Below are 18,955 nucleotides of genomic sequence, written 5' to 3' on the forward strand. Positions count from 1 at the left end.
ACAATGGCGGAACTGCTGTTTTTTTTTCTATGCCCCCCCCAAAAAAAGTTTATAAAAGTTAATCAAAAAAATTATATGTACCCCAAAATGGTGCCATTGAAAACTACAACTAATTCCGCAAAAAAAAGTCCTCCTACAGCTATGGCGTCGCAAAATAATAGTGAAACCGCTCCATACGATGCGGTGTAATGCATCAGAGTAATGAGCGACATCGCGCTCGAGCGCGATCCCGCTCGTTTAACTCGTGAAATGCTGCGGTCCGTAGCTATTGACCGCAGCATTTAAATCGTTAGAGAGGGGCAACCCCCTCTAACAGCTCATCGTGCGCCCCGCAGCGCAATCGCGGGGTGTGTGATGGTTGCTATGGCTGCCTGGGGGCCTAATGAAGGACCCCAGGTCCGCCATCTTTGTGCACCTATGAAGCCCTGCCTCCGGCAGGGATAGATATTTGCCTGTCAGAATCACGATATACTGCAATACATTAGTATCTATACAAATAGATCTACCGATCGCTGGTTGAAGTCCCCTAGGGGGACTAATAAAAATAAGTAAATATGAGTTAAATAGTTGTTATCGCCGTAATCGTATTGACCCACAGAATAAAGTTAACATGTTGTTTTAATTGCACAGTGAACTCCATAAAAACGGAGTGCAAAAAACCATGGAGGAATCGCTGTTATCTTCATTTTCTACCCCACAAATATTTTTTTCACGTTTCCTAGTACATTATATGGCAAAATAAATGGTGCTCCGAAAAACTACAACTCGTCCTGCAAAAATCAAGCCCTCATAGTACTATATCGACGGAAAAATAAAGATGCTATGGCTTTTGTAAGGTGGGGAGGAAAAAACGAAAATGAAAATCTGAAAAAGGGCTGCGGCGGGAAGGGGTTAAATGCGACGATGAAAAAACTGGAAAAAAAAATGCTTGGTCATTAAGGCCTAAATAGGCTGGTTACTAAGGGGTTAAACTGTACTTTTGTTTGCACATCTTCCTATAACTTAAAGCTTGTTCTGTGGAATTATTGTTTAGCTCCCATGGTGCATTTCATCTCCCCTTTTAAGTATAACTTCCTCCATGTAAGAATGCCTTACCCATATGTACTCATCCAAGCAGGCACATGGGTCTGTCTATGGGAGTTACATACTCCATTGACCACCATGCAGAGGGCGGGAAGGACAGCAGGAAACCTATTGATGTGCATGCTCAGGGACTAAATATCGATGGCTCCTACGCTGATGAACATAGTTTGCCCTTGTGTTACATAGATGGCTGTTCACTACAGTCCTAAAAGGGTGTCATGGTCTTTTTATGTATTCATCTCTGTCCACAATATCTTTTATTGCAGTAATGAAATTTTTTTTCCTTTTTATTAATATAATCTAAGGGTTATCCCTATCTTAGAAATGTATGGCATTACTACTGGATATTCCATACATTTATGATAGTTGTGGGTCCTACCTCTGGGATCTGCAACTATCTCCAGAACAAGGGGCACCTGACCCGCGTCCCGCCAGGTGAGACCCGCATCTATCAGACATATATGACATATCCTGTGGATATGCCATAAATGTCTAAAGTGGGAATGACCCTTTAATTATTACATCTTATTATGTCATATTTTGCATAGCCAAGTTATGACCATGACATACGGATGTAGCCATCTTTATCTTGACTGATAACTTGCTGCAGCGTGATATCACACAACAAAAGACATTGAAAAGTCATTGAAAAAGTCAAGATAAAGGATCTTGCCACTGTGTATATTTAATACGGTAAAAGTCAAGATAATGACTGCTACATCTGTGTATGTCTTTTGAGTTAATACTTAAATGTCAAATATAGTCAGAGGTAGACATGGCTTCTTACTTCATGTTTTCTGTGGACATTATTGATGTGGAATACTGTACAGGGTGGGCCATTTATATGGATACACCTAAATAAAATGGGAATGGTTGGTGATATTAACTTCCTGTTTGTGGCACATTAGTATATGGGTGGGGGGAAACTTTTCAAGCTGGGTGTTGACCATGGCGGCCATTTTGAAGTTGACCATTTTGTATCCAACTTTAGTTTTTTCAATGGGAAGAGGGTCATGTGACACATCAAACTTATCGAGAATTTCACAAGAAAAACAATGGTGTGCTTGGTTTTAACGTTACTTTATTCTTTCATGAGTTATTTACAAGTTTCTGACCACTTATAAAATGTGTTCAAAGTGCTCCCCATTGTGTTGGATTGTCAATGCAACCCTCTTCTCCCACTCTTCACACACTGATAGCAACACCGCAGAAGAACTGCTAGCACAGGCTTCCAAAGACTTTTATCTTTGGGGTCATCTGAAGGCAATTGTCCATTCTGTGAAGATACGAGATGTGCAGCAACTGAAACTACGGATACTGGAAGCCTGTGCTAGCATTTCTTCTGCGGTGTTGCTATCCGTGTGTGAAGAGTGGGAGAAGAGGGTTGCATTGACAATCCAACACAATGGGCAGCACTTTGAACACATTTTATAAGTGGTCAGAAACTTGTAAATAACTCATGAAAGAATAAAGTAACGTTAAAACCAAGCACACCATTGTTTTTCTTGTGAAATTATCGACAAGTTTGATGTGTCACATGACCCTCTTCCCATTGAAAAAACTAAAGTTGGATACAAAATGGCCGACTTCAAAATGGCCACCATGGTCAACACCCAGCTTGAAAAGTTTCCCCCCTCCCATATACTAGATTGTCATTGGTATATGTTTTTCTGCATACGGTCGATGTGTTGTATAAGGCTGTGTTCACATCACTGTCTGTGTTCCGTTGTAGGGTTCCGTCTGAGTTTTCTGTCGGGTTAACCCCTCAGCGGAAAGCAAACGCTAATCTCCGCTTACATTTCCCTCACCATTGAACTCAATGGTGACGGAAACCTAGCTAATGGTTTCCGTCTGTCACCATTGTGACAGGGTTGCGTCGCTTTGACGGAATCAATAGCGGAGTCGACTGCGCTATTTCCGTCAAGAACAACGGAACACTGTCACAATGATGACAGATGGAAACCATTAGGGCATGACCACACATGGCGGAATTCCTCCGCAACTGTCCGCATCAATGCCGCACCTAATCCGGGTTGCGGATTACGGCTGCGGATCTGCACAAAATGTGCAGAAAATTGATGCGGACTAGCTGCTGCGGACTGCGGGAAAAGTGCTTCCCTTCTCCCTATCAGTGCAGGATAGAGAGAAGGGACAGCACTTTCCCTAGTGAAAGTAAAAGAAATTCATACTTACCGCCCGTTGTCTTGATGACGCGTCCCTCCTTCGGCATCCAGCCCGACCTCCCTGGATGACGCGCCAGTCCATGTGACCGCTGCAGCCTGTGCTTGGCCTGTGATTGGCTGCAGCCGTCACTTACACTGAAACGTCATCCTGGGAGGCCGGACTGGAGACAGAAACAGGGAGTTCTCGGTAAGTACGAACTTCATTTTTTTTTACAGATACATGTATATTGGGATCGGTAGTCACTGTCCCGGGTGCAGAAACAGTTACTGCCGATCGCTTAACTCTTTCAGCACCCTGGACAGTGACTATTTACTGACGTCTCCTAGCAACGCTCCCGTCATTACGGGAGCCCCATTGACTTCCTCAGTCTGGCTGTAGACCTAGAAATACATAGGTCCAGCCAGAATGAAGAAATGTCAAGTTAAAAAAGCAAGACGTATCCGCAGCACACATGACATGTGCATGACAGCTGCGGACTTCATTGCGGAACTTTGAATCTCCATTGAAGTCAATGGAGAAATTCCGCCATGAGTCCGCCACTGCTCCGCAACAGACAGAGCATGCTGCGGACACCAAATTCTGCTCCGCAGCCTATGCTCCGCAGCGGAATTGTACGCATCGTGTAAACGAACACTGCTAAATTAAAGTGAAAGTCAATGGAGAAACGGCTCCGCTGCGGATTAACGCTGCGGAGTGTCCGCAGCGGAATTTAAGTGAAATTCCGCCATGTGTGAACCCGCCCTTAGCTAGGTTTCCATCACCATTGAGTTCAATGGTGAGGGAAACGGAAGGTTATGTTTCCGTTTGCCTTTCCGTTGAGGGGGTTAACCCAACGGAATCCCTCAACGGAAGTTCAACGGTGATGTGAACAGGCCCTTAAGACCCACTTTCCTGTGATAATACAAATGTTTTAAATTTGTATAATATAAACGAAACCATTTCAGTTGAAGAGAAAATGGAGGAGATTTATCAAAACTGGTACAAGGCAGAAGTGAAGTAGTTGCCTACAGCAACCAATCAGATTTCACCTATCATTTTTTTTAGCGGCCTTTTGGAAAATACAAGCTGCAACCTGATTGTTTGCCATGGGCGACTACTCCACTTCCCTTTGCACCGGTTTTGATAAATCTCCCCCAATGTGTACTGCAATTGCATAGCAAAGACTCCAGATTTATAACTCTCACCTTCTCTTTGCTTTTCACATCAAATCAGAAAACACTGTGAATTTACTTATTTCTGTTTTTATTTCATGGGTCCATGCTTCTGATTACAGAAAGGAGTTGCAAGAACTTCAGAATCTTTACACACAAAGCAACGAGCACGCTGCACAGCAGGCTGAACTTATACAACAGCTGCAGATGCTCAATGTGGACACACAAAAAGTACTGAGAAGTCAGGAAGAAGCCCACATCACTGAGACCATCTCATATCAGAAAGTATGTGGTTTTGTTTTTATACTGAAACATGTAAACTTTTCCATGCCATGGCACATAGTAATTTGATTCAGTAGGTCTTACTGCAGTGTTCCAGGGCAGACTTTTATCCAGTAAGGGTATGTTCACACGCTTGCTAAAAAACATCTGAAAATACGAAGCTGTTTTCAAGGGAAAACGGCTCCTGATTTTCAGATGTTTTTTGAGCAACTTGCGTTTTTTGTAGCATTTTTTACGGCCGTTTTTGGAGCTGTTTTCAATAGTCTATGAAAAACGGCTCCAAAAACGTCCCAAGAAGTGACCTGCACTTCTTTTGACGAGCCGTCATTTTACGAGCCGTCTTTTGACAGCGACGTGTAAAATAGAGGCTCGTGGGAACAGAACGTCGTAAAACCCATTGAAATGTTTGTAGGCGTATTAGGGGCGTTTTTTCCGGCGTAATTCGAGGCGTAAAACGCCCGAATTACATCTGAAAATAGGCCGTGTGAACATACCCTTATCATGTTGTACGTTTAGAAACCACATAGCACAGCCAAGGCCTCATGCACACGAACATGCTTTTACGGCCGCAATTTCCCCGAAAATCCATGGGAGAATTGCGGCCCCATTCATTCCTATGGGGCCATGCACATGACCGTGGTTTTCACAGTCCGTGCATGGCCCAGGAGCCCGCACCGCAGAAATAACGGGCATTTCTTATTACGGCCGTGTTCTGCGGTCCAGGCTCATTGAAAATAATGGCCGCAGCCATGTGCACGGCCTGCGAGTTGCAGGCGGCTCGCGGCTGTCACTTCGTGGCCGGCCGACCTGAAAATCACAACACGTGCACGTGGCTACGGTCGTGTGCATGAGGCATATGATCTACTGAAATATTTTCGTGTTACACAAGTGATGTATGGTAAGCCATAAGAAACTAAAAGAGTAATTGATAACTTTAGTTCATCAATATTTCTGGGGTGCCTTGGGTGCACAGCTTTCTTCACGTCACAGGATCTCCATAGGGTTAAGGCCATACCAAAACACAAATCTTTAGTTGATTTACTTGTGTGCTTTGGGCCATTGTTGCATGACCCAACGTTTCTTTAACCCCTTCCCGCCGTAGCCCTTTTTCAGATTTTGATTTTCGTTTTTTTCCTCCCCACCTTACAAAAGCCATAACTTTTTTATTTTTCCGTCGATCTAGTCCTATGAGGGCTTGATTTTTGCGGGACGAGTTGTAGTTTTTCGTAGCACCATTTATTTTGCCATATAATGTACTAGGAAACGGGAAAAAATTATTTGTGGGGTAGAAAATAAAAAAAACAGCAATTCCTCCATTGTTTTTTGTGCGTCGTTTTTTACGGAATTCAATGTGCAATTAAAACAAGATGTTAACTTTATTCTGTGGGTTAATACGATTACGGCGATACCAAATAAATATATATATATATATATATATATATATATATATATATACATAGTTTTTTCTATATTTTACTACTTTTACAAGTAAAAACCTAAGTGTAAAAAATAAATGTTATTTTGTGTCGCCAAATTCTGACAGCCATAACTTATTTTTCTGTCGATTTTAAGCTGTAGTTTTTAACGATACCATTTTGGGGTACATGCGACATTTTGACCAAATTGTATTTCATTTTTCGTGGGAGATGAGGTGACCAAAAAATAGAGATTCTGGCGTTTCCCATTTTTTTTTTTTTTTTTTTACGGCGTTCACCGATTTTTACGGATGCGGTGACCAATTATGTTTATTTATGTTTTTAGTATGCTCTAGGGGGAAAATGGAAAGGGGGGGGGGGTTTGAACTTTTAATATATATATATTTTTTTACATAAACAAAACCCTTTTATTTTACAAATTTTTACTCGTTTTTTTTTTGTTAGTCCCCCTAGGGGACTTCAACCAGCGATCGTTGGATCGCTTGCACTATATACTGCAATACTAATGTATTGCAGTATATCGGGATTCTGACCAGCTTCTATTAAGCTCTGCCGGAGGCAGCGCTTAATAGGAGCACAAAGATGGCGGACCTAGGGGCCTTCATTAGGCCCCCAGGCAGCCATGGCAACCATTGCCACCCCGCAATTGCATTGCAGGGGGGGGGGGTGTGATGAGCTTTTAGATGGGGTCACCCCACTCTTTCTAACAATTTAAATGCTGCGGTCACTATTGACCGCGGCATTTAACGAGTTAAACGATCGCAATCGCGCTCTGTGAGGCCGTTCCATACTTCCCCCTACCCGACTTTGGTGTATGGATACGTCAAATGTCGGAAAGGGGTTAACTTGAGGTCATGGACGGCTGCCCTTACATTCTCCTGTAAAAGGTTTTGATACACCTTTGAATTCATTGGTCACTTAATGATCGCAAGATGTCCAGGCCCTGAGTCAGCAAAGTGGCCCCAAACCATGACGCTCCCTCCAAAATGCCTGGAATTAAGTTTTGGTGTTGGTGTGAAGTCTTCTTTTTCCTCCAAATATAACATTGTGTATTTGTGCTATATCATCTGTCTATAGAACATTTTCTCAGAAGCAATGTTGGACATTCAGGTTGTCTCAGACAAACATGAGGGGTCCTGCAATATTTTTCTTCCATGAACACCATTCTTGTTCTGTGTTTTCCTAATAGTGGACACATGAACAGAGGTTTTTGAAGTTTGTAGAGTCTTCAGTAGGTCTTTTGCTGTTATCCTTGGGTTCTTTCGCACCTCCTTCAGGCATGACCGCTGTGTTCTAGGGGTGATCTTAACAGGACACCCATTTCTTGGGAAAGTAGCAACAGTCCTGATTTTTCTATTTGTGGACAATCTGTCTAACTGTGGATTCATCTACATCCAGATATTTAGCAATGCTTTTGTAGCCTTTTCCAACTACTTGCTTCTTTATAAAGTGTCTTCTTTAAGATGTTTGTTCTTTTCAAGAAAAGTTGGTTAGTGTGAACCATGCCTCGAGACAGATTTGTCAGTAAACACACTTTCTGTGCTTTTTATTTAGTGGGCAAAAAAAGCACCTGTGAAACCCACACTTCCAAATTCATCTCCTTAACTGAAACCCCTTTTGTTAATCAGCTCTTTTAAAAGTCATTAACACAGAAGTTCTTACTTTCTCCCTGGACTGTGAATGTCTATTCAATGTGTTCAATAAATGAAATGAACAGTACAACTGTTTGTTTGGTATTTATTTATTTAGTTAGATTGTGTTTGTCTATAATTTTAACAATCAGTACACATGTTATCAGCATTTAATGCAGATAAATGTAATTCCAGCGGATTCACTTACCTTTTTCTTGCAACTATGTATATGTCCTGGAAAAGAAGGGTATCTGCTGTGAGTCTGAATGGAAATGAATTAAACATTTCGTGACTCTGCTATGTTAAGGACTTGCTTTAATACTGTCTTCTTATTCTCTCTAGCGTTTCTGAGATGGCTGCAGGCATGTCCAGCCAAGGCCCCCTTGCACCAGACCCCCTAGCAGTGTCACCGTTTTCGCTGTGTTTGTTTTCTCTGGGTAGCTGTCTTCCTTCTCCCCTTCTGTGTCAGTTTAGCTGTTCTTCTTCTTTCTGTAGTTCCTTTCGCTGCATTGCCACTGAACTCTGTAGTGTTCCTGGTTGCCAAAATTTCCTGGGTGCCCAGGCTAGCACGGAGGAGGAGCGCAGCATCTGCGTAAGGTTGTTCTGAGCTCAGTGCTGACATGGAGTGTAGGTGACAGACTGAGCACCAAGGAGGAAGGGAGGAAGGGGATATAGGAGCAGGAAGGAGGTTTGCACAACTGAGCAGGAGACCGCCTGATAAGTACAAGACACTATGCAATAGGCCTGGTACTCTCAGCCTTCAGTGCAGCCGGTTCCCTGGGGAAAAATAGCATATTAACTCTTAGTGCTTCAGTCTATACAATGGCGGAGGGTGGGGGACCACACATGACATTTTTGCATTTTGAACTGAGCCCTCCAAATTGTTAAATGTCCCTGCTCCCTGCAGTTAACTTCGTCCTCTGCTCTTTAGTGGAGGCACTTCACTACTGAGCATGGGCAAAACCGACTTTGCCATTTTAATTAAGGGCCTTGGAGCATAAGCATGAAGATACTTAGTCTAAGGGGGATGAAAGAACAAAGGAGAGGTTATGACAGTTTTTTTCTTTTGCCGCCAGAACCTCTTAGTTATCACTGTTTTTAGGGCCTTAGATTGATAGAACGTAACATATATTCATATGATTAAAATTTCTAAACTTTCCTAAATTCTAATAAAAATAAATATGCAACAAGCTATGCATTTACTAAATTATTACAATATGAATAATCTATAATATTGGTATTTTAATTTTGAACCCGGAGTTGAAGTTGATGAATTTTCAAACAACTCTGACTCCACGACTCTGACTCCACAGCCCTGACTCTAGCGAACTTGTTTCCACTTCTTCAGAGTCCAGTGGCGGCATTCTTTACACGACTCCAGCCGACGCTTTACATTGTGCATGGTTATCTTAGACTTGTGTGCAGCTACTCGACCATGGAAATCCCTTTCATGAAGGCCCCGATGCATAGTTCTTTTATTGTAGTCCCTTCCAGAGGCAGTTTAAAATTGATGTGCCGTGGGCTTCAGCACTTGATAGCCCAGCTACGTGAGCTTGCGTGGTCTATCACTTTGTGGCTAAGCTGTTGTTACTCCTACATGTTTGCACAATAATAGCACTTACAGTTGACTTGTGCAGATCTAGCAGGTCAGAAAGTTTATGATCTAATTTGTGGCACAGTGGCATCTTATGAGAGTACCACGTTTAAAGTCACTGAACTCTTTAGTATGACCCATATTGCTACCAATGTTCGTATCTGGAGATTGCATGGCTGTGTGCTTCATTTTATGTACCTGTTTGTAATGGATGTGGTAGAAACACCTGAACTCAACATACTTTTGATATATAATGTATGACTGAGTAATTTGGCCAGTACTAAAAGGAAATATGGATGAAGTGTTCTAAGTAGGCATCCTCTTTAACTGCCATTGATATGGTTTTGATCCTAGAACCAAGTTTTAACAATGCTATGACATACCGGATGCCACTAGTGCTTAACAGTTAGGGAGTCGCATGCTGGGGGCTCTAAAGCATTGCTCTAATGTTAAAGTCCATTCTTACATATAATTGACAGTATTTGCACTTCATTATCTATTCAATTACATTTTTAATGCTACTGCATCTGTCATTGCTAACATTTTGGAGTCTTAAAGGGGTAATCACATCTTAGATATTTATGGCATATCCACTTGATATGCCATTAATTCCCGATAGTTTTAGAGGTGGGGTCCTCACCTATCAGAAAGGGGATCCATTGAACCCCATTCACCGAATCAAAACGGTCACTTTAACTTTTGCATTTAACGGTGAGGTGGCTGATCCTGCCTGTGACTCTTCTCATTGGAGTCTGTTACGGTAATTGTGAAGCAAGCAGCGCTGATGGTGGCTGTAAATAGACAAACTGGGTCATGGGACTTCTGTTCTCCTGATAAGTGAGGGACCTGTGGATATGCCATAAATGCTGTAGATGGGAATACCCCTTTAATAATCTAATACAGTGGCGATTAAAAAGTTGATGAAAACAATTTGGGCCAAACAGCCGTTTCTGACTCCTTTGATGAAAGTATTTCCCTTTGTGGAAATGTAAAAAAAAATAAACTGTAGCCGCTATTAAAGCATGACCTACTTAGTAGATTGTGTAAATGTGAAATCATTGCCTCCATAATAGACTCTGTAAATGTGATGTCATGGCCTCCGTAGATTTTTCAATTAGGTGAAAGAGTACATATTTTTTCTTTCCCGGGTCTTCTCAAAGCATACCTTAATCATCATAATGAGTGTTCTTCTATAGTCTAGCTTGTCATTATTTTTTATTTTTTAAATGTAGCACTTCATACCTATGTGTAGTAATCATTACTGTTTTTCCACTGTCAGATTTATAATGACTTGAATGCATGTTATGAAACGGCAAAGTCCAGTGAGACTCAACGGCGGCAAAGTAATATTGCTCTAACTGAGCAGCTACATCAAAAGGAACAGCATATTAGTCTACTGCAAGTAAAACTGCAAGAGGCCCTCGATGCATTACACAAGTCAGCTCAAGAACCTCAGGTACCGCATTAGGAACTGTAATGTGTTTATATTTTATGAGTGGTTCACCAGACCAGCAATATTACAAGATATGTGTTCAGTCTTTCCAATGGTGAGTATTGACTTTTTTGTTTTAACCTCTTGACTGTGCAAACAGCACACACGTTACTGAATAGTCTGTACAGTGACTGTAAAGTCCATTAGCTGTTCATTCCGTAATGGCTGTCCCATTGTTCTGAGCTTCATTTTATGTTTTACTCTCTCCCTTACTTCACTGTATTTATCTTCAAGTCCCCAGAGAATTTAATTTATGTTAACGTGTTTAGCAACTCAAAAACAAAAAGGGGAAAAAAAAAGAAAATGATTAACCTCCATACATATTCCATAAGCTTTTTTGCTGCACATAAATTGTAACAAAATAACTGACTGCTTGCTTCTGACCGTACAATATGGACATCCGTATATACAGCAGCAGAAGTAGATCATGTGGTTATCTGGGAGTTTAAAGGGGAAAAAAAAAAGGGAAAACCAGGAAATGTTCTAAAATAAAAAAATAACTATTACAAAATACCTACTAATACCTTCGCTGCTCCAGCATCCTACGCTCAGGTGGTACCCCGACGGTCTTTATTTACTTTGCTGTCCGCAGTAACGTGCCATACATTCACGCGATCACTGCAGCAGTGCTGCTTGCATGTACGACAGAAGACTGCGGAGGCCAGTGATTGGTTGCCGCGATGACGTAGATGTACGGCACGTCTGAAAGCAAAGTAAAGACTGGCGGAGACCACCAGTTGGAGCTAAAGCGGCGGGGAATTTTTTATTTAGGTGCATTAAGTTTTGCTTCCTTCTAAATTTTAACCAAATTGTAGACCCTACATTTTCCAGTAAGAGGCTTTATTCTCTTAACCCTCTGTTTAATTGACCCCATGGGTCAATGCACACGATTCGTATTGTGTGAGGTTTTGCAGCGCGTATTTGTGTGCGGCAAAACTGCAGCGTAATACAGTACCGGCATAGACAATTGAGATTTCAGAAATCTCATGTAAATACTGCAGTATTTTTACGCAAATAAATTGACCTGCGGTGCGGATTTTAAAATCTGCCGTATGTCAATTTACCGCGTGCGAATTGTATCTACCTAAGACTGGTTTCCCATGGGTTGGATTCGCTACGTAAAAACGTAGCGTTTTTACGCAGCGTATCCGACCTGGAAGCCACAGTACATTCCGTCCGAAAAATCGCACCACGTTGTGGTGCGGTTTTTTTAATAGTTTCCGCTGCGGAAAGCCGCGCTTGAAAAAAACCCCAAAAAAACGTAGATATTTACTCACTGTCTTCTCTGCGCGTAGTCCAGCCTCCTACGATAACGTTGCAGGCTATGTGACGCTGCAGCCTATGATCGGCTGCAGTGGTCACATGGGATGAAACGTCATCCCGGCAGGCCGGACTGCAGAAAGAAGGAGAGCGTTCTGGGTAAGTATGAGTTATTTTTTTTTTTTTTCAGTAGTTGCAATATTTGCGGCGTAATTGCTGCAAATATGCCGCAAAAGTCGCAACTCTTAGCTTTCTGCTGCAGGATTTGCATTCCCATTGAATTCAATGGGGTAAATCCGCAATTTAAAATGAACTAAAACGTAGCATAAGTTTACATGCTGCTGAATTCAATTCCACACCGCAGGTCAATTTATTAACTTTTACGCTGCATTTTCTTTCCGCAGCGCGGAATTTCTAAATCTCATCCACTTTGCTTCTACTGTAAATGCTGCGGTTTTTCCGCACACAATTCCATTGTGTAAATTCTGCAGCGTTTACGCTAAGTGGGAACCTGGCCTAATGCTGTGGAAAATCGCACCAAAACCCGCAGCATAAAAACGCACCGATTTACGCAGCAAAATGTAAAAACGACCACCAAAAAACGCGCCATCTGGTGCGGTTTTTACCTGCAAATTTCCTGCATATTGCTCCGGTTTTGGTGCATATTTTCCCGCAGCAAAATACGCAACGTGTGCATGTAGCTTAACAGTACCAAAAATGCAAATTGTCTCATGATATCATACAAGTAAAAGTTTGATCTGTTTAAAGGGAATGTGTCGCAAATTAAACCTTTTTTTTTTTAAGTGTCGTTACTTATTTCTATTATATTTTTTACGTTTTTTGCTGTATTTTTATTTTATTTTTTTCCGTTTGGTGGAAAGTATTAAAAATTAAATAATAATTTGACATGTTTTCCAATGTTGGCCACCAGGGGGAGCACTTCCCAGAATTACAGCAAGGTGAATAAGGCAAAGCAACCTGACTCACAGCTGCTGTAAATGTGGGAGGGAACCTCGCCCCCCCTCTCACAAGCCAGGAAAAGGTGTCTTCAAATTGCTAAGCAGTGTCCGGCAGCCATATTGGGTGTGATTCTGCAGCTGGAAGAAGTTATAGGACACACCAAAAGGCTAAGTGTATGTTCACACGCTTACTAAACAAAGGGAAACCAGCTCCTGATTTTCAGCCATTTTTTAATCAAACTCGCGTTTTTTAACGGCCGTTTTTCTATAAAGTCAATGAAAAACGGCTCCAAAAACGTCCCAAGAAGTGATGTGCACTTCATTTTGGTCGGGCGTCTTTTTACGTGCCGTTTTTGGAAAACTACCACGTAAAAAACGCCCTGTCGGAACAGAATGCCATATTTCCCATTGAAACCAATGGGCAGATGCTTGTAGGCGTTCTGCTTCCGATTTTTCAGCTGAAAACATTGTGTGTGAACATACCCTTAGGGTATGTGCACGCGCTAACTGCATTTACGTCTGAAATGACGGAGCTGTTTTCAGGAGAAAACAGCTCCGTCATTTCAGACGTAATTGCTCGTACTCGCGTTTTGCAAGGCGTCAATTACGGCCGTAATTTGGAGCTGTTCTTCATTGAATTCAATGAAAAACGGCTCAAATTACGTCCCAAGAAGTGTCCTGCACTTCTTTGCCGAGGCTGTTATTTTACGCGCCGTCTTTTGACAGCGACGCGTAAAATTACAGGTCGTCGGCACAGAATATCGTAAAGCCCATTCAAATGAATGGGCAGATGTTTGCCGACGTATTGGAGCCGTCTTTTCAGGCGTAAATCGAGGCGTAAAACGCCTAGTTTACGCCTGAAAATAGGTCGTGTGAATCCAGCCTTAGAATGATGAAAGTGAAGTGAATGACTTTTCAGTTGACCGGTTCACACGCTGTGTATTTGACATGTTTTTTTTTGCACATTTTACGTGCAAAAAAACACATAAAAAAACGCTTGATTACACTTGATTTTGCGTGTTTGGGGGATTTGTGTGTGTGTGTGTGGGGGGGGGGGGGTGCTCGCCGCTGATTCTTCAAAACAGCTGATAAGCAGCTATGAAGTATCAGCGGCGCCCGTGCACACTCCACTCTGCCACACACACACACGGGAAAAGTCTTAAAGGGGTCGTCCAGGAAAACATGGCGCCGCACCTGTCCTCAGGTCGTGTGTGGTATTACAGCTCTGTCCTATTCACTTCAATGGAGGTGAACTGCAATACCAGACACAACCCGAGGACAGGTGCGGCGCTGTGTCTCCAATCCGGACACCCCTTCTGTCCTGAGATGACCCGACGGGGGAGGCGGGTGTCAGAGCCACCCACCGCCATCACTACAGACAGAACCACACAACTACGGCATGAGGGCAGGGCTTGTCCTGAGTGCACTGTCTCTTGTTATGGACAGATTTATAGTCACATGAACCCCGTCTGATGAACCGGTAACCTAGGTCCGATCACATGACAGAGGGGGATCACCAAAAACCCTGTGCACCCTCAGCCCGTCCATCCAGCCCTTTCCTGGTTATATCTGCGTCTGGGAAAGCTGGGTGACCACCATTACCCCTCCTACTGGAGTGTGAGAGGTTTATTAGTCACATCCCCAAACACACTCCACTAGGAGGGGTAATGGTGGTCACCCAGCTTTCCCAGACCCCTGAACGGTAAATCTCTCTAGTTGTGCTGAGACTGTTTGGGAATGTGACTAATGAACCTCTCAGTCTCAGCACAACTAGAGAGATTTATCGTTCAGTGGTCTGGGAAAGCTGGGTGACCACCATTACCTCTCCTACTGGAGTGTGAGATTCATTAGTCACATCCCCAAACACACTTTAGTAGGAGCGGTAATGGTGGTCACCCAACTTTCCCAGACCCCTGAACGGTAAATCTCTCTAGTTGTGCTGAGACTGTTTGGGGATGTGACTAATGAACCTCTCAGTCTCAGCACAACTAGAGAGATTTATCATTCAGGGGTCTGGGAAAGCTGGGTGACCACCATTACCCCTCCTAGTGGAGCGTGTTTTGGGATGTGACTAATGAACCTCTCACACTCCAGTAGGAGGGGTAATGGTGGTCACCCATCTTTCCCAGACCCCTGAACGATAAATCTCTCTAGTTGGGCTGAGACTGAGAGGTTCATTAGTCACATCCCCAAACAGTCTCAGCACAACTAGAGATTTATCGTTCAGGGCTTTCCCAGTACAGTTTCATCATGTGTCCTTCATACAAGGGGGGGGGGGCCGTCGTGGGGGGGGCCCGTCGAGGGGGGGGGCGTCGGGTTGGGGGGCCCGTCGGGGGTCACGAGAGCGGCGGTCTGTGAAATAGAGAGTGGGACATGCAGAGACACACATCTTACCTGCAGTGCAGCTGGTCTTCAAGATGGCGCCTGCTCTCTCCCTGCAAACAGCTGCTCTGCTCTGTGTGACTCTGACCTGCGTGACTCTGACCTGCGTCTGCGCAGTACAGAGCCATAGAGCAAAGTCAATGGAACGGCTCCCGTTCATTGACTCCTATGCACTGTAGCTGCCGTATTCCATCTCTGTATGTGTCGTTAATCGACACATACAGAGATGAAAAACAAAATGGCAGCCCCCATAGTGAAGTAAAAGTTAGAAAAAAGAAAAAGGTAAAACACAAACACACAAATAAATAAAAGATTTTATAATAAAACACAAAATGCAAATTGATATAAAAAATTTTTTTTCCGTGACACTCGTCCTTTAAAGGAACAGTGTCACCACAATTTTTTTTTTAATATGTTAAAGATGTTAGTGCTTTATTAAAAACGTTTGGATTAATTAGTTTGTGTGTTACTTTTTTTTATTTGTACACTTTTTCTTCCCTATGGGGGCTGCCATTTTTTTTTCCATTTCTGTATGTGTCGATTAACGACACATACAGACATGGAATACGGCAGCTCCAGTCCCATAGGGACTGCGAACGGGGCCCGTTCCATCCACTATCATGTACGCCGTCTGTGTGGGAACGGCGCATGCGCCGCTCCCACACAGTTCAATTTGAAATGCGCGCCGTCCGGCGCCATTTTCCTGTGGACCGGAAGTCGCGGCCGGACAGTAATATTACTACTTCCGGTCGCGGCTTCCGGACTTGTGCACATGGAGCAGCGGCAGCAGACGGAGCGGATGGACCGGAGGGAGCGGCGGCGACTGGAGCAGGTAAGGGATTTCTATGTATGTTTGTGTTTCAGTGTGTGTTTACTACTGTATGTTAACCTACTACACTGTGTGTTAGCTCAAAAAATGGCGACACACAGTGTAGGAGGTTAGACCGTTCAATCCCCTCGTTTATCCCGGCACTAGCCAGGATAAAGGACGGGGGGATTCTCAGAGCTCACTAGAGCGAGGGATTTTTACCCAATTTTGCAGCATAAAGCAATGTGGTTGCTTTACCACATGCAATGCTGCAATTTTGGGAATGGCTCCATCTAGTGACCAGCAATGGAAAATATTATAAATTAGAATCCAATTGAATCCAATTTATAATATTTTCTGACTCGTGAAAAAAATAAATAAAATTAGAACAATGTTTAATCACCTACACACTAATTGTTTAACTAAAAAAAAAACAACATGTTTTGCTGGCAACACATTCCCTTTAAGCTTTCGAAGTGAATTATACATACAGTTAGGTCCAGAATAATTTGGACAGTGACACAATCTTCATGCCACCACATTGTGTTTGAAATGAAACAACTGAGATGCAATTGAATTGTAGACTTTCAGGTTTAATTCAAGGAGTTGAACAAAATTATTAACCATTTTTCTACATAGCGTCCACATTTCAGGGGCTCAAAAGTAATTGGACAAATTAACATTACCATAATTAAAATGTTTTTTTTAATACTTTGTAGAGAATTTTTTGCAGGCAATAACTGCCTGAAGTCTGGAACCCATGGACAAACGCTGGGTTTCCTCCTTTGTGATGATTTGCCAGGCCTTTACTGCAGCTGTCTTCAGTTGTTGCCTGTTTGTGGGTCTTTCTGCCTTAACCTCTTAACGCCGAAGGACGGATATATCCGTCCTCTGCAGCTGCTAGTTCGCGCAGGAGGACGGATATATCCGTCCTGTGATGGCGCGGGTACTGTCACTGTACCCACGCGATCAGCGGCAGGAGCACGGCTGTCATACACAGCCTGGCTCCTGCTGCAACTGCCGGAATCGAAGCGCGCTCCGATTCCGGCAGTTTAACCCTTTAAATTCCGCTGTCAATAGTGACTACGGCATCTAATGTGTTTGACAGAGGGAGGGAGCTCCCTCTGTCACCTGATCGGCGCCCCCGCAAAGAAATCGCGGGTCGCCGTCGGGTTTCCATGACAGCCGGGGGTCTAACAAAGACCCCCAGGTCTGTCTTCCGCAACTGCCTGTTAGGCGATGCCGTAGGCATGACCTAACAGGTTGCCTGTCAGTTTTACACTGACAGGCAATAATGCTTTGGTATACTAAGTATACCAAAGCATTATATATGCGATCGGCACATCGCATAGTAAAGTCCCCTGGTGGGACTAAAAAAAAAAATGTCAATCAGTTAAAGTTTGTGAAAAAAAATAAATAAATTACAGTGAAAATCAAATAAAACTACTTTTTTTGCCCAAAAAGTGGTTTTATTTAGTAAAAGTGTCAAAACAAATCACACATACACATATATGGTATCCCCGCGATCGTAACAACTTGACCAATAAAATGAACACATTAATTAAACCGCCGGATGAACGGCGTCCAAAAAAACCCGCAAAAAACAACGGCAAAATTCGCTCTTTTCTCCCATTCCCCCCATAAAAAATTAAATAAATATTAATCTATAAGTCCTATGTACCCCAAAATAGTACTAATGAAAACTACACATTGGCCCGCAAAAATCAAGCCCACATACGGCCACATTGACGGAAAAATAAAAACGTTACGGCTCTTGGAATGCGGCGATGCAAAAACAAGTAATTTTTTTCTAAAAGGCTTTTTATTGTGCAAACGTAGAAAAAACATATAAAACCCTTACATATTTGGTATCCCCGTAATCGTGCCGACCCATAGAATAAAGTTAACATGTTATTTACACTGCATAGTAAACGGCGTCAATTTATAACGTGAAAATCAATGCTGGAATAGCTGCTTATTTTCAATACTCTCCTAAAATAAAGTTAATAAAAGTTAATCAATATATTATAAGCATCTAAAAATGGTACAATTACAAAATACAACTCGTCCCGCAAAAAACAAGCCCTTATACTGCTATGTCGACGGAATAAAAAAAAAATTATGACTCTTGGAATGCGACCGTGAAAAAAAAAAAAAATAATCCTTGGTCATTAACGTGCAAAATGGCCCGGTCATTAAGGGGTTAAAGAGGCTCAGTCACCAGATTTTGCAACCCCTATCTCCTATTGCAGCAGATCGGCGCTGCAATGTAGATAAGAGTAACGTGTTTTTTTTATTTTTTTTTAAAACGAGCATTTTTGGCCAAGTTATGACCATTTTTATATTTATGTAAATTAGGCTTTCTAAAGTACAACTGGGCGTGTTTACTTGTTTTACTAGCTGGGCGTTGTGAATAGAAGTGTATGATGCTGACGAATCAGCATCATCCACTTCTCTTCGTTACCACCCAGCTTCTGGCAGTGCACAGACACACAGCGTGTTCTCGAGAGATCACGCTGTGATGTCACTCACTTCCTGCCCCAGGTCCTGCATCGTGTTGGACGAGCGAGGACACATCGGCATCAGAGGCTACATTTGATTCTGCAGCAGCATCGGCGTTTGCAGGTAAGTCGATGTAGCTACTTACCTGCAAACGCTGATGCTGCTGCAGAATCAACTGTAGCCTCTGGTGC

The 18,955-nt window shown here is 42.8% G+C and overlaps 1 protein-coding gene across 1 annotated transcript in view; it reads left to right on the plus strand.

Moving 5' to 3' along the window:
* CNTLN (centlein) overlaps positions 1-18,955 on the plus strand; it is a 396,875-nt gene that overhangs the window by 102,525 nt on the left and 275,395 nt on the right. The window contains exons 8-9 of the mRNA XM_075825669.1: positions 4,541-4,703; positions 10,641-10,817. Coding sequence (XP_075681784.1) covers positions 4,541-4,703; positions 10,641-10,817 — 340 coding nt within the window. The remainder of the gene's footprint in view (positions 1-4,540; positions 4,704-10,640; positions 10,818-18,955) is intronic.

Source organism: Rhinoderma darwinii, chromosome 1, assembly GCF_050947455.1.
Source record: "Rhinoderma darwinii isolate aRhiDar2 chromosome 1, aRhiDar2.hap1, whole genome shotgun sequence".
NCBI classification, from domain to species: domain Eukaryota; kingdom Metazoa; phylum Chordata; class Amphibia; order Anura; family Rhinodermatidae; genus Rhinoderma; species Rhinoderma darwinii.